Here is a 14282-nt window from a genome sequence, read left to right as displayed (position 1 = left end):
AGAGAGAGAGAGAGAGAGAGAGAAGAGAGTGTGTGTGTGTGTGTGTGTGTGTGAGAGAGAGAGAGAGAGAGAGAGAGAGAGCGCATGTGATTAATTAAGTGAAGAGCCGAGCCCTCCTAGGTCTTTCTGTCATTCTCTCCTGGAGGCAGCCATTTGTACATCATAAATAAGGTTGCCTTCAGAAACCTTATGCCTATGCTAAAGTCAAGCTGGCTGGAGCTTTCAGTTATCTCCCCGATGCAATAGAAGACAAACTGGTCTTTATTAAGTTGAGACATTTTGCTTGTAGTAAACTTGGCTTTATACGACTAGATTAAATCCATTATATTAGTTTGGTATAGGCCTATGTCCAAAGACTAAAATAGAGCTGCCTTATTTATTTCACATGGATTAGATAGACATCCAGTTTGTCGAGAAGTCTGTGACTGCGCATTTTACGTCATGACGCAACACATTTTCCTGAACGGATGGTCAGGGCTTCAACGCGTGATGATGGGTTACCAGCACGCAGGCAGCAGTGGGATATCTTTCAATATGAGTTGAACGTTTGAACATGTATGGCTTTAATTAAACGTACTACGGTGTTCTAAATATCGGACTATCACCTAGGAAATACTGATATTCACCGGTGAGTGTCTAGCATGCAAGCTGCAAGCTATATGACGGTCATTTCTTTGTACTTGGCATAAGGTTTGGAGTTTCGTAGGATACCAACCAGTGTCATTGGGATTAGCTGGCTACCCAGCTTGCCAGCGAACACATTTACGAAGCTAGTTAGCTAGCTGGGCTGCTACGTTGCAGTTTGTTGGTTACTTATTACAGAGAACATTGAGTTAGTCTTGTGATCAAAGTTATTCGTCTCGAAATTACCAGGATTTGGTTGTAGCCGTGTCACTGTTTAGTATTCAAACAACCCAGTTAACTAACGTTAACCGCGATCTGTGTTACCTGCAGCTGTCAGTCAAGCTAATCGGGTATCAAGCCAAATGGGTATTTGCCTCGCAAGAGAAGTCTCACAGAACTCTTGTCTAGTATTCATTTTCTATTTGAGTGTCTGATTTACAATGTCACTTTCATGCTTCTTGTCAGACCTAGAGCTAGGTAGCTCACGACGCAATAGTGTAAGATGATCAGACTCCATGATGCTACCTGCGCCTTGTGACTCCATAGCCTCGAGTCGGTCTGCGTGGCAACTCATCGCACTGTTCGTGTGTGATCCTGTTTCTCGCTCAAGGCGTCAGGGAGCGGCTGTTTGACTCGCTGTTGTAAACATGTGAGTAAACCAAACAGGTAACTTCATTTCAAAGTCACTGAGTTAGGCTTGTCGTTTGTTTTCATTTGAAGGGTGTCAGTGCTGTGTTTGTACAGTGCAGGTAGACCTACTGTATCGTCATAACTTGTGTAGTCTGTTTGTGTGACAGTGTACACAAACACACTGCAGCAGTTTTCGAGCATGGGCCATATAATGGCAAGTAATAAGCATTTGGAAAATACTCAATTGACCTTGGGGTCAATGGCTTATGGGCCTATATGGCTCGATAAGGGAAATGGTAACTTGCTCGAAGGACATACCGAACTTTGCGCTCCATGTTCAAATTGAGCAAATTGCTCCTCTTCTGCTCTAGATGGGATGGATTGGCTCTTGTCAGTAACCTCATGTCAATAACCTTTCCCGAAATTGAATTGTTGACCACTCTTTTAGTCTGTTGATACTTTGATGGCCCATGTTTTTAGAAACGTCAAGATTATTACTAACTTATTGTGTGTGTGTGTGTGTGTGTGTGTGTGTGTGTGTGTGTGTGTGTGTGTGTGTGTGTGTGTGTGTGTGTGTGTGCACCAGTGGTGTGTGTATGAGCTGCGTAGCCATCGCAAACTCCACAGGGTCGAGGCTGCCCTGCTAAGCCTTCCTCACAACACACACTTGACATCTTCCGTGACGACAGCCAGTCCAATGGCTACACCCTTTGTACCTGTACCAATCCCTATGGAGGGGAGTTCTGGGAAACCTCGACGGCCGCAGAGGACCTCATCTCTGGGCAGTGTCTCGAGCTCCTCTGAGTCCTCCAGGGGTCACGGGGTCATGACCCCACCAGTGCAGTGCCAGAGCCCCGTGACCCGTGCCTGTCTGGCGGGAGGCCAGCCGAGCGTCGAGTTCAGCACCAGCCCACACCAAATCAACACCAACTCGACCAACCCCTCCTCAGCCGCCGGCTCAGATGAGCGGCCAATCACACCCTCCATTCTAGGCTACGAGGTTATGGAGGAGAGGGCCAAGTTCACGGTGAGTTACTTTTGTGTGGTTGGTCGAGAGAGCCTCTGTGTTGCGTTGCACTTGTGCGCACCTTCTGTGTGTATGTCTGACTGCATAGCTAATGCAACAGGTGTGTCCCGTTGCAGCACATTCACTGCACTATTTTTAGATCTTTACATCACTACTGGTTCAGCAAAACATCAAGTCAAGTCAAGTCAAGTCTAGTCACTGTTATTTATATAGCGCATTTTTATGCACAGAATGTAATGCTCCACATACAAGACATTGAAACGGAGTGGACAATACTGTTGTGTACTGTTGTGTATGTCTTCTCTACATTTTTTTCTTCTTCCTGTCCAGTTGTCTGTTATTGTCTCTCAGATCTACTTTAAACATATAGTTCTCAACTGACAAACCATATATTTTTTATTCTTCCTGTTTTTTTTTTATTCGTTCAACTGTCCATTTTGTTTTGTTCATTTTGTTCCATTGCTGTCTCATGTCTCCACCCAACCCTATTGTCTGTTCCCGTCCTGTTTTCTATAGTGCATATCTGGTCATATTTCAGCCAATCTGCTGCGCTCTCACATTTCTGAGGCCTTTGGTCCACTTTAAGTGACATGTTTGACAATAGCACAAAGCTAGCAGGAAAGCCTGAAAGCCTGTGCTGTCTGTCTGTCTGTCTGCGTAGGCTCTGGGAGAGATGCTCTATCAGCATGAAGTTAGCTGATGGCCCAGCCTACAACGTGTGATGGGTTACTGGCAGGCAGGGCAGCAGCAGAGATGCCTTACTATTCGAGCTGACATTTTTTAAAATTCATTGCTTTAAATTAAATGTTGGTGTTTTTAAATATTGGATTATCACAAAGGAAAAACTCTTAATATTCACCGGTGGTTGTGCTGTCTGTGCTACATTTACACTTATTCATTAAGCAGATGCTTTTATCCAAAGTGACTTACTGTAAGATAATAACATTCAAGCTACAGTAGAGAGGACACCTTAGCTAGGAATGACTACTGCATCAGTCAATACTATTACTAAGAGGAGAAGAGTGCAGACACTAAGTGCTAGTCGAAGTGTGGTAGGAGGAGAAAGGGGTTGAAGAAAGAGGTAGAGGCGAGATGACAGGGAAGTGCGCATCGAGGTGTGTCAGGTTGTCAGAAGCGCTAGGAGAGGAGGTGCTCTCTGTATGCTCTAGGAGAGGAGGTGCTCTGTATGCTGACAATGCTCTAGGAGAGGAGGTGCTGTCTTTATACTTTAGGAGAGGAGGCTTCATCCAGCTCTGATGTCATATCAGTACCACACACACAGCCTCCCCATTCCCACCCGGGCTGACTCACACCTAGTGCAATCAGTACTGATCTCACTAGCAGGCTCTGCTTGACATTTGCTCTCAATTTTCTAGTGGGCTTAAAATTTTGATTCACTAGAGGGTGCCGGATTATTACACTGGTATAATGCGGTTGAAGTTGATGGAAACAGTTTATCCACAGAGCCTATGTTGCATTGCTACCGTGAACGTACAGTAAACGTTGGTCTGACAACCTTATGTTTTCCCTCAGCTGATCAGCCCTCCCCTTGATAAGGAGAGAGTTGTATTTTTGAATTTGCACAGTGCAGTGGAGGGAACTGCACATAGAGATGCACATTTCTGTGTCTAAATGTTCATGAATGTGCTTAAAATGAAAACCTGAAAAGCGGAAAACCTGCTACTGACATTACTTAATCGCAAGTCGGGTCTGTTTACAGGAGATATACTGTCCTCATTTGGCTTGTGGGATGGTTAATGCTGGCTGTTTGTGAAGTGTCTACAAGTTAGCACAGTGGTAAAGGCTTAGGGGATACTATAGGCTTAAGTGGAATTTCAACAGAAGGGTGTTTTGAAAGACTGCATGGGAAAATTCTGACAGATCATGTTCATTGTATTTTGCGCCATTGTTTACCTGTGTGTTTCTCTATTCTGCAGGTGTACAAAGTTCTTGTGAAGAAGAACAGTGATGAGAGCTGGGTGATCTTCAGACGCTACACGGACTTCTCACGGCTTAATGACAAGGTCAGACTCACACACACACACAGACTCACTCACTCACTCACTCACTCTCAGTTTTGGAATGGCATGCAATACAAGTATACAAAGTCAGATGCACACAGTAAAATTGTCTCTCTGTGTGTATGTGTGCGTCACAGCTAAAGGAGATGTTTCCAGGCTTCCGTCTCGCTCTGCCACCCAAGCGCTGGTTTAAAGACAACTATGAGTGTGACTTCCTCGAGGAACGACAACTGGGCCTTCAGGCCTTCCTGCAGAACCTGGTGGCCCACAAAGACATTGCTAACTGGTGAGTGTGCTCGGATGTCAACTTCTGTATGTGTGTGTGTGGGCAAGTGCAAATGTGTTTTTTTATCATACTGTATTGTGCTTGTTAACTCTGAAGGCCCTATATTATACCTAGTGGAAAGCATGACGGCAGGCTTATTCTTATCTTACACTCAATAAAATGATGAATGTTTTGCCATGCGCTCCACTTTTATTCAATTACGCCCCGGGGTGTGACCATTAAAGACATAAGGTGTGGTCAGGCGCATGATCCAAAAACCTTTCACTCTCTAAAAATCATTACACCACTGACCAGCCAAAGCCTGGTGCATACTGTATACTGTAAAGCAGAACTGAAGACATACTGTCACAAGATGGTAAGCAGTCCTTAGCAACCAGTCCCAAAGAGCCCCCCTGCTGGATAAATATCCTTAGGATTTGTATTCAGTCATTCAGTTTATTCAGTCATTATTGGGGGTAAGTGTGTTTTTTTTTCAGGCTATGTTTTTGACGTTAGCCCATTGTCAGTCAATTGCGAAAGTAAACACCTGTGCAATTGTTTTAAAGGATGTTACGGCTAAAACACACCCATGACTGATTAAGAAACAGAAGAAACAACCCTTTTGAACAATGCACCTAACGATCACAAAATCATGCCGAATGTGGACTAGATGCGCTCTTAAGCTCTGACCATCTGTTTGTTTCTGATCAAATGTATGAATTCTCACCTTATAATACCCACACCTGAATGTTTTGTTTGTTTGTGTGTGTGTGTGTGTCGGTGTGTGTATGTGCGTGTGCGTGTGTGTGCACCTGCACTTGCAGCACACCTGTGAGGGAGTTCCTGTGTCTGGATGACCCCCCAGGACCCTTTGACAGTCTGGAGGAGAGTCGGGTAAGAACAGCCAGGATGGGCAAGAGAGCACCGGCTAGTTGCTTTGATTTCACGTTCACTGCAGTGCAGTGCACTCTGGTAACTTTCAGTGAACAATGATGTGCTTGTGTCATTTCCTTTGGAAAGCAACTCTTCTTAGGCCATTTCCTCCACACACACGCTTGCCAAGGTTGTAACTTTTCCTTGCTTAACAACCCTTACCCGGCTGCAACACTGTAAACGCGCGCGCGTGTGTGTGTGTGTGTGTGTGTGTGTGTGTGTGTGTGTGTGTGTGTGTGTGTGTGTGTGTGTGTGTGTGTGTGTGTGTGTGTGTGTGTGTGTGTGTGTGTGTGTGTGTGTGTGTGTGTGTGTGTGTGTGTGTGTGTGTGTGTGTGTGTGTGTGTGTGTGTGTGTGTGTGTGTGTGTGTGTGTGTGTGTGTGTGTGTGTGTGTGTGTGTGCTTGCCAGATTAGATTTATAAAGCATATTTTCAGCCGTGTTTCATAGACCAGAGTGTAAATGGGATCAGAGGGTTGATTATTTGGGAATAACACCAGTCTGACTCACACAGAGTAGCCTGGGTCACAAGGACAAATCTCTCGTGATTAGCTGAGTGAAATACCTCTTATAGGTCATTATTTAACCCATTGTGTTTCTGCGCATCTTGCAAGGTGATCTGAGTGATGTCACGCGGTTTCTAAGTTAAAACTTTTTCTGGTCACAGACAACAAACATCACCTCACCATCCTGCCTGTGTCTTGAATACACTGTAAAAAAAAAAACTCAGTTTCTGTGGACAGCCCAGACTCCAAAAACGGCAATAAAAACAATTTGGTCCAGCCTGGACCATAAAAACATAAGAAACTGTTCCGGCCAGTCACTGACGAGATGCGCGTTTAGGAGAGTTTCAGTTGCGCTGGGCTGGAGGGATGGGGAGGGAGTAGCAAGTTAGCTTTCTGTTTTGTTTGAACGTCAACAGACGTTACCCAACATCGCTTAGAGCGCCTTTAATGTCTCCCTCTCTTTCCTCTCTCCTCTTTCTCTGTCTCTGTCTCGATTACTCTTTCTTACTCTCTCTCTCTCTCTCTCTCTCTCTCTCTCTACCCCTTCCCCCTCCCCCGTCCTGTATTCCTCCGTCAGGCGTTCTGTGAGACGCTGGAGGAGGGTAACTACCGGCTGCAGCAGGAGCTTGCGGAGAAGCAGCGGGAGATCAGCCAGCTGAAGGGCCAACTGCAGGAGCGCGACGACACCATCCAGCTCCTGCAGCAGAAGCTCAGGTAGGAGCAGGACGTCCCCACAGGCCCTAGCCCACTCTCGGAGATTACACACACACACACACACACAATTAATCTCAGTGTCAGTGGCAGTCGCGCATTTCACTCAATCTCACTCAATCGCACCAATACACTAGCATAGCCCTGCCCGCCTAGATCTTCTTTCCGGGAGAAAAATGTCAGGCCAAACAGGGACAGGAGGGGAAGACGAAACTAAAACTTGTGATAAACAGAAGTAGCAACGCCTGCTAACGTCAAAAAATACAGTTGGAAAAATATATATATTTTTTACAGTAAAGGTAGACCCACATACATTGTTTACTGACTGTGAATGTTTGTTGTCAGTTTGTAAAGTTTAGGCGAAGTAGGAAGCAACGTTAGGCATCTCTGATCAATGTCATTGGTAAGGCTGGACCACTGATTTCAAAGGGTACAGTTTCTGTCTTTCTGAAAGTGTGTGTGTGTGTGTGTGTGTGTGTGTGTGTGTGTGTGTGTGTGTGTGTGTGTGTGTGTGTGTGTGTGTGTGTGTGTGTGTGTGTGTGTGTGTGTGTGTGTGTGTGTGTGTGTGTGTGTGTGTGTGTGTGTGTGTGTGTGTGTGTGTGTGTGTGTGTGTGTGTGTGTGTGTGTGTGTGTGTGTGTGTGTGTGTGTGTGTGCAGTGGGAAGAGTCCATGTGTATCAGCCCCCGGTAGTGTGAGCAGTGTGGAAGTGGATCCCGATGTAGACGCAGAGTCCTCAACCACAGAGGCAGACCAGGACACAACCCAACTCAACGGGTACACACACACACACACATGCAGGCACACGCACACACATATGTCTCATACTCCCACTTTAAAAGGCTAATGTGTCCCATCTCTGTTTCCTCTTTCAGGTCAGTGTGCTGGTGTCGTCCGGTCTCGTCCAGCTGCTCACCCCCAGTCATCCAGGTCACCCAGTTGGATCACTAATCCAGACTGCTGTCCTCCTCCCCCTCTTCCTCCCTCTCCTTCTCCTCCTCCTCCTCCTCCTCCTCTTTCTATTTTCTCCTACGGCCCTGCATCTTCTCCTTTATGATTTGGGAGTTCTCTGCGTCTGGCTAGGAGCCCAGCTAGCGCTAACCACCACAGAGCAGACTGAGAAGAAGGACAGAAGGGCCACACATATGGGAATCTGTGGAAATGGGACGCAAGGCTCATATAAGGAAGCGTTAATGCCGCCACATGCACTTGCCATGGCTGCTGTGTGTGTGTGTGTGTGTGTGTGTGTGCGCGTGCGCGTGCGCGTGTGCGTGTACGTGTGCGTGTGAGTGTGCGCGTGCGCGTGCGCATGTGTGTAGTGGGACAGCTGGAGCTCTTCGATCGTGTGCAGCTTGGAGTAGAGCATCCCTGAATCTGTCCAATGAGCTGCTGGTTGCCATGGCTGGTTGCCATGCCATGCTGTGGTGTCGGCGCGGAGCAGCAGCTCTCCCTGTATGGCCTGCCGAGGAGAGAAGGGATAATCTGGCGTCAAGTACTGTGGCACCCGTGGTTAGGGCGGCCATCGGCCAATCAGGACTCTTCATGTAGATGTACTTTTGGTTTTGTTTGGAATAACACTGCCTTCACAGCCATCACCCATCTCACCATCTCACACCACGGTCCTATCTTTAATTACGAGACACTTGCTAATGCTTTTAAATAGGTATGTTAGATGTTAGAATGCATTGCTTGCACTATAGATTGAAGTGTGTGTGTGTGTGTGTGTGTGTGTGTGTGTATGCTCGTTTGTGTGTATGTGTGTATGTTGAAAATGTGTGATGTACATTTGCTGTCCTGTTTATTTCATGATTACTCCGAATATACTATTAGTCAATAGTGGCCATGATGAATACATGATGGGCATTCTACATGCTCTACCATGGCAGTAGTCTGAAAGAAAAAGGCTAATCATACTTTAGTAGACAACATTGCTGGTCTGCTGTAGGATGACTGGGTCAGTGGCAAGGCAATCTAAGTATCTCAGCTGCTACAGGAAACTAACTGTCTTAATGGGGAGCTAGTCCTCTCCTGGCACTACCATATACCCCCCCTCCATACACACACACTAGGTGCGTGTGTATGTGTGTTTGTTTGTTTTTTGTGTGTATGCACATAGGTCACCACTTAAAGCCATAGTCTGCAGCTGTTTTGTGTTGAAATTTGCAAGAAAATCTTGAAATCAAGAAAAGCCATAGACAAAGCCAGGTGTGTTTGTGTCGTGGTCTTGTGCAGTCTGTCTGTCTGTCTGTCAGTCCGTGTGGCAACTGAACTCAGTCCTGGTTGTGGGCGGCCCCTTCTGCAGCCCAGACCAGATCACATGATGCACTTTACTGCCCTGGGGGCTTCTGGGTAAACTAGTCTTGGCTTTGTCTAAATCGTAGTGCCTTCTCACACCTGCACACTCACTCTCACTTACATATTTAGTGTGTGTCTGTGTTTGTGTGTGTGTGTGTGTGTGTGTGTGCGTCTATCTGTGCGTCTATCTGCATAGCTTTATTCTCACTGTGTGTTCACACTCGTGAATCACCCGGGTCAGCAGCTCTCGTCATGGACAGTGCCTTGCTTGTCCCCGGTCTGCCCCCCCCTCTTAGACATCAATCAATGCTTTGAGCTACACACATTTCCTCAGGATTGTCAGTTCATGTGAGGGCTGTCCAGTTCTCTTCACAGAGGCCCTAACAGCAACTGCCCACCCGGTCATGTGTGGTCAGGCCGGGATCAGATGGTCAATTAGTGCCGTTGTGCGGTGGCATTGTTGGAAAGGAAACATGCCGCCCCGGCCCGCCACTGCAGGCCTTTGTCGATGACGTTTGGCACTCCTGGTTTACGACCGTAAAGGGTGAAAGGCCCTCGTGAGGAATGTGCCCTGCGAGGGGACAGACCCTATGGCAAGGCACGATGCAGCCCCAGTGTCCACTTCAGGAGAGAGGGACAGTCAGAGTGGAGCTAGAAGTCCTCACAAACCTAACCATCGATCCACTCACAAATAAACAAGTGCTTTCGGACGGGAGACGTTTCTATAAGTGTGAGCAAAGATAAGTGGACATCCTTACATGTGTGTCGGTCAGGGTAGGTTTGTATTCACAATACGGAATACTGAGAGAATGTCAAAAACAACTCACTACCCCCAAACACTCACCACACTTTATGTTAGCTATAACAAAGAGGGTCTATTCTTCTCCCAGACTGTCTGTCTTTGCATTTGTTTAGATTTTGTTTATCCTGGTTTATTTTGAGACTCGTGTGCTTGCAGGCAGGGAATGGGCTAAAAGCCTATGGGTTCAGGAAACCGATGTAAACTTAAAGAGATAATCGCATTGTAACTGACTTATTTCACACCTCTCTAAACTAACGTTTTCAGGTAATAATAAATCAGTCAACTTGTTTTTCTATAAACGTGTGTGAATTGTTTTATTTGTGCATGTTTAACACAAGCCCCCGGCACTCACATAAATATGCCAATTTCTGTCATGATTGTGAAAGAAAGGCTTTTATTTGTCCTCCAGCTGTCAAGTTGCTATAAGTAAGAGAATGGGATGTATGTTAATATCCTCACACCTACAACTGCATATAAGGCTGTTGAAGGATCTTCATCAAATTAGAATTAATCACTATAAGAGCAAGACTGGCTTGGTGTAGTGGGGTCAAAGTTCAAAGTCACATGATGTGCGCATGATATCTCACAAGGGGCTTGAGTAGTGTTCATCGAACCTTGCACAGCTACTACCAAAGGTGCCTCTCATTTAGAGTTTATACGTCCTCCCTCGCTCCTCACTGATGTACATAAAGAATGATGGGACGGCAACAATGATAGTCTATCCCTTCGTCTATCTTTCTTTATGTAGATCAGTGAGTATCGAGGCCCGAGGAACGAGGGAGGACGTATAAACAAAAATGAGAGGCACCCCAAGCCTTGATGGACTTATGAGATGCATGCTCTAGATTGTGGGAGTCAAAGGTCAAGGTCTAGTTGGGTCAAGGTTGAAGAGGGCGGAAGCGCACTCCATGCTTTGTGATTATTCATATTTCATTCTACTTTTAGTTGTGAAATAAATGTAGCATTACTGCCCAACACAACACACAATCATGGTCCAGCTGTTCCAATGCATCTCCATGCATTTTCCAGCTAATCCAAGAGGCCCTATACATTTTGTTTAGGATAAAAAGGGTAAGACAAAATGTAGTCTTAAAAGTGATCATTAACTACCGCTGTCAGACAAATGTATTGGAGTAAAAGGAACAATATAATGTTGCATTAAATCTGAATACATGAGTTAAGTACAAATAGCCTACATTGGATTTGGCAAGTATTTAATTAGTTTAATTGGGTAGACCTATGTACATTCCATCACAGGTCCAACTACTCAATTTGACACTTTATAAAAACAGCAGTCATGGATGCACTTGGTCAATTTGTTTTAAAATTGCTGGGAGAATTGTTTTATCTCTTTACCATGGTGTAAGTTACTTTAGCTTACAGTAGATAGCGTCAGCCAATGTAATGTAATTTCCAGATGCCACTGGCAACACTTGTACTGTTTTTTTGCGCCGTTAGGGGGCGTCAGAATACCGTGATGAGCGCTAAGTGTTACGGCCTACAAGCAGAATGACAACCACGGGCGAACATTTCACCATATTCCTACACCTGTGTTGATCGATCAGGAAGTTAAGCTTGTGGATTAAGATAACTACTGCATAAATCAATACAATCTGTAAACCCTGGTTCGATTAACTATCCTAAAAACTTCTACTTGCGACTGTACAGCAGAGAAGCGTAATGACGTAGTGTAACACCGTCAGTCGTAGCATGCGTGAGGTGTTTCTGCGCTGTGAACCTGCCTGTGGCGGAGAGATGGCCGCTCGCCGAGTTTAGGACTGAACGACAGGCCAGGCATCGAGTTCAGCGGCTGGGAAACCCTTGCAGACTCATACTGGGTGCTACGGTCGGACACGGTAAGTTTGTTTACAGCCCCGATTCTGCCTGTGTATAGTTTTTGTAATCGACAGGTTTCAACTTCGACAGCTAGGTCAAAGAGGATTTACACCCCAGCCAACTAAGTTGCGCATAGCCTTGATATTTTTTCTTTGGTTTATTAGATATTGCAGCCCACACTCTCAGATTTGTTTGCGTTAGCCAACTGGCTAACCTCGGCTAAGCACTTTTCTACGGCATTAAGTAAAAATGGCTGCCTATACTAACTGCTGTGGGCCTATCTTAGCTCAGTAGCTAGCTACGTATGTCCTGTTTTGTCGCGTTTGAGACCAGGGAGTCTGGTGAGATATTAACGCCCTGGACACACGAAAATCATAGTATTGACAATACATGGCATTGGTTGGAGATACTGCTTACTCGATTTAAGTGACAGAGGTAATGCCCAAATGACACCCCTTGGCTAACAATTATCTTGGCAGAGTTAGCTAGCAGTATGACTACTTTAATTCTGATCTAGCTTAACGCTACTATCCTATTCTCGCTAACTTGAAAATGTTAACTTATGACTCGTTAGGAAGGAGTCAGTTTTTGCTGACCGAGTTATGCTCACCAACATACTGCTGATTAGTGAGGCTATCTAACTAGCACTCGAGCAGTGATACAGAGTTTTTGTTAGGTAACCAAAAAGCCATCAAATTGACTAGAATGTTTTGTTCTGTGCTTCTTTGTTTCTTCCTTGATACTTTGATGTGTTAGGCTACATAGAAACTGCTGTCACTGGAAATGTTAACGTTAGTTCATGGCTCGTATGTTAATTTCTGAAGTCATTTAAAGTACAGAGTGTGTGGCTGTGTGTGACAGAGAGTATAGAATAATAATAACAAGGTTGAGATGACATCACTCCGATCATTTAAATCTGATGTGACGTCAGGTAGACGCTGCAGGTTTTTAAAACACTGGACTGGTGTACGAAGACATCTAGGAAGCGAATGGGACTCATCAAGATGATATTTGTTGATAATTCAACTGTGTCCACAGCTCCAATGTGGAATGTTGGCTATGATGCTGTATATATTTTTTTATTAGTGGTCTGCTTGCCAAATGTGACAGAACCATATTCAGCCAAATACATCAAGTTTCTATTTGACTCTTCTGTACCCAGGCTGAAATGTTCAAAAAACTACCCGCATCACAACATCAGAGTTTGAAGCGAGAGGGAACACATTGAAAAGTGTCCCCAATCAAATTCCTTCACCTTTGTATTGTGAAACCACATATGTTAGCAACGTGTCCCTACTCAGAGTAAAGTGTGAGGGAATTGTTGGTTCTTTGTTGATGTTCTGTAATACTGATGTGTCCTCTGTGGTACAGACTGCTTGTGTGCTCTTTTACTGCTGAAAAACAGTTGCTGTGTGTATCTGTGAGTGACGCACAGTTGCACACACAGAGTACAGTATGTGTGTGTGTGGGTGAGAGACAGTGTATTGGTGCCAGTCTAGTGCTAAGTGGGCAGATTGAGAATGAGGAAATTACCCTTTCTGAATGATAATTTCTCCCTCTCTCTCTCACACACACACACACACACACACACACACACACACACACACACACACACACACACACACACACACACACACACACACACACACACACGCACGCACAGCATATTGAATCCTCTCTGGCCAGAACAGACCACTTCACCAAGATGCAGATTTTTGTCTGCGACTGCGTTTTAGATGCGTTTCTTGTGGCCTGGCTGGTCGACTGCAGTAATCTTAGTGAGTGGCCCGGAGGCTGTTGGTGTTCTTTCTCTGGAACTTTGGGCCCTTGACCCGTGAGCAACAGGGGCATACAGAGTGCTGTTCTCTTGGCCGCTGGTCCTGAAGAGAGAGGCTTGTTTGAGCTGATGCGCTTGAGGCTGTATGTGTTGGGAGCTGCAGCATTGTGAAGGCCTCTGTGCCCTTGCTGTGAGAGAGATATGTGGTTGAGATGGTGTACTGTACTGTACCTCAGATGGACCTTTGGGGGATTAATAGTCTGGTTAGGAGGCGCTTGTAGCATAGTGGTTAAGGAGCTGGGCTAGCATGTAGTAGCCGAAAAAGTTGTGGGCTCAATTCCCGGGTTCCACCGTTGTGCACTTTAGCAAGGCACTTCACTCTAAGTTGGCCCTTGCGATATATTGGCCCTTGCGATATAAGTGACGTATGTAAACGCTAAATGCTATGTATGTATGTGGATAGAAGTGTGTGCTAAATGAAAATGTATAGCGTTTCCTGAAGGGTTTGTTTCAAGGTGAACATTGGAGGGGGGAGGGGTAGGGGGTCCTAGCACGGCAAGTCAAATCTCTGTAATAGACTAAACGTAGGCTATTTCCTTTGGGAAGGAAAGATAAGAGGTAAGGTTGTTCGATAAGAGACTATTGGTGTGGTCACATGCAACTTGCCCTGAAGAAAAATATGTTCTAATGTGGATGAGATTAGGTCTGTACTAGAGGTTTGGGGTTTACGCTAGGCTTTGTAGGGAAGAAGGTTTGTGTATGTTTGTCTGTGTCTCCATGTGTGTGTGTGACTGTGTGTGTGTGTGTGTGGTTTGAGCCCTGTGAAGTGTGTGGCATGTAGATGGTTGGAGCAGTGCCACTG

At 45.5% G+C, this 14282-nt stretch overlaps 2 protein-coding genes across 7 annotated transcripts in view; both read left to right on the top strand.

Annotated features, from left to right (window-relative positions):
- Window positions 1-490: 490 nt before the first annotated feature.
- snx16 (sorting nexin 16) lies at window positions 491-10179 on the top strand. 4 transcript variants are annotated; one of them, XM_062520745.1, is made up of 9 exons: window positions 491-628; window positions 1090-1273; window positions 1841-2281; window positions 4219-4305; window positions 4440-4588; window positions 5392-5461; window positions 6580-6716; window positions 7371-7487; window positions 7586-10179. In XM_062520745.1, exons 3-9 carry the CDS (start codon window positions 1952-1954, stop codon window positions 7659-7661), a joined length of 966 nt encoding a protein of 321 aa, XP_062376729.1. In that variant the 5' UTR covers window positions 491-628; window positions 1090-1273; window positions 1841-1951; the 3' UTR covers window positions 7662-10179. The 4 variants fall into 4 exon arrangements, with proteins under 4 accessions (XP_062376729.1, XP_062376732.1, XP_062376728.1 ...); XM_062520748.1 differs by having other exon boundaries at window positions 1090-1290; XM_062520744.1 differs by having other exon boundaries at window positions 500-628; window positions 1171-1273.
- A 1197-nt stretch (window positions 10180-11376) lies between these two features.
- Window positions 11377-14282, top strand: part of LOC134065722 (NEDD4-like E3 ubiquitin-protein ligase WWP1) — a 20156-nt gene continuing 17250 nt past the window's right edge. For all 3 annotated transcript variants that reach the window (XM_062520742.1, XM_062520741.1, XM_062520740.1), the window contains exon 1: window positions 11377-11663. The gene's annotated coding sequence lies outside the window, so the exon portion shown is untranslated. The remainder of the gene's footprint in view (window positions 11664-14282) is intronic.

Source organism: Sardina pilchardus, chromosome 19 (assembly GCF_963854185.1).
Source record: "Sardina pilchardus chromosome 19, fSarPil1.1, whole genome shotgun sequence".
NCBI classification, from domain to species: Eukaryota; Metazoa; Chordata; class Actinopteri; order Clupeiformes; family Clupeidae; genus Sardina; species Sardina pilchardus.
Note: the sequence above shows the minus strand (reverse complement) of the source record. Positions and strands in the feature narration are given on the sequence as shown.

Coding starts and splice junctions, on each gene's coding strand:
- snx16 (XM_062520745.1), top strand. CDS start 1,952: ATGGCTACACCCTTTGTACCTGTACCAATCCCTATGGAGGGGAGTTCT. Junction 4,306..4,439: donor TCTCACGGCTTAATGACAAG/GTCAGACTCACA, acceptor TGTGCGTCACAG/CTAAAGGAGATGTTTCCAGG. Junction 7,488..7,585: donor GACACAACCCAACTCAACGG/GTACACACACAC, acceptor TTCCTCTTTCAG/GTCAGTGTGCTGGTGTCGTC.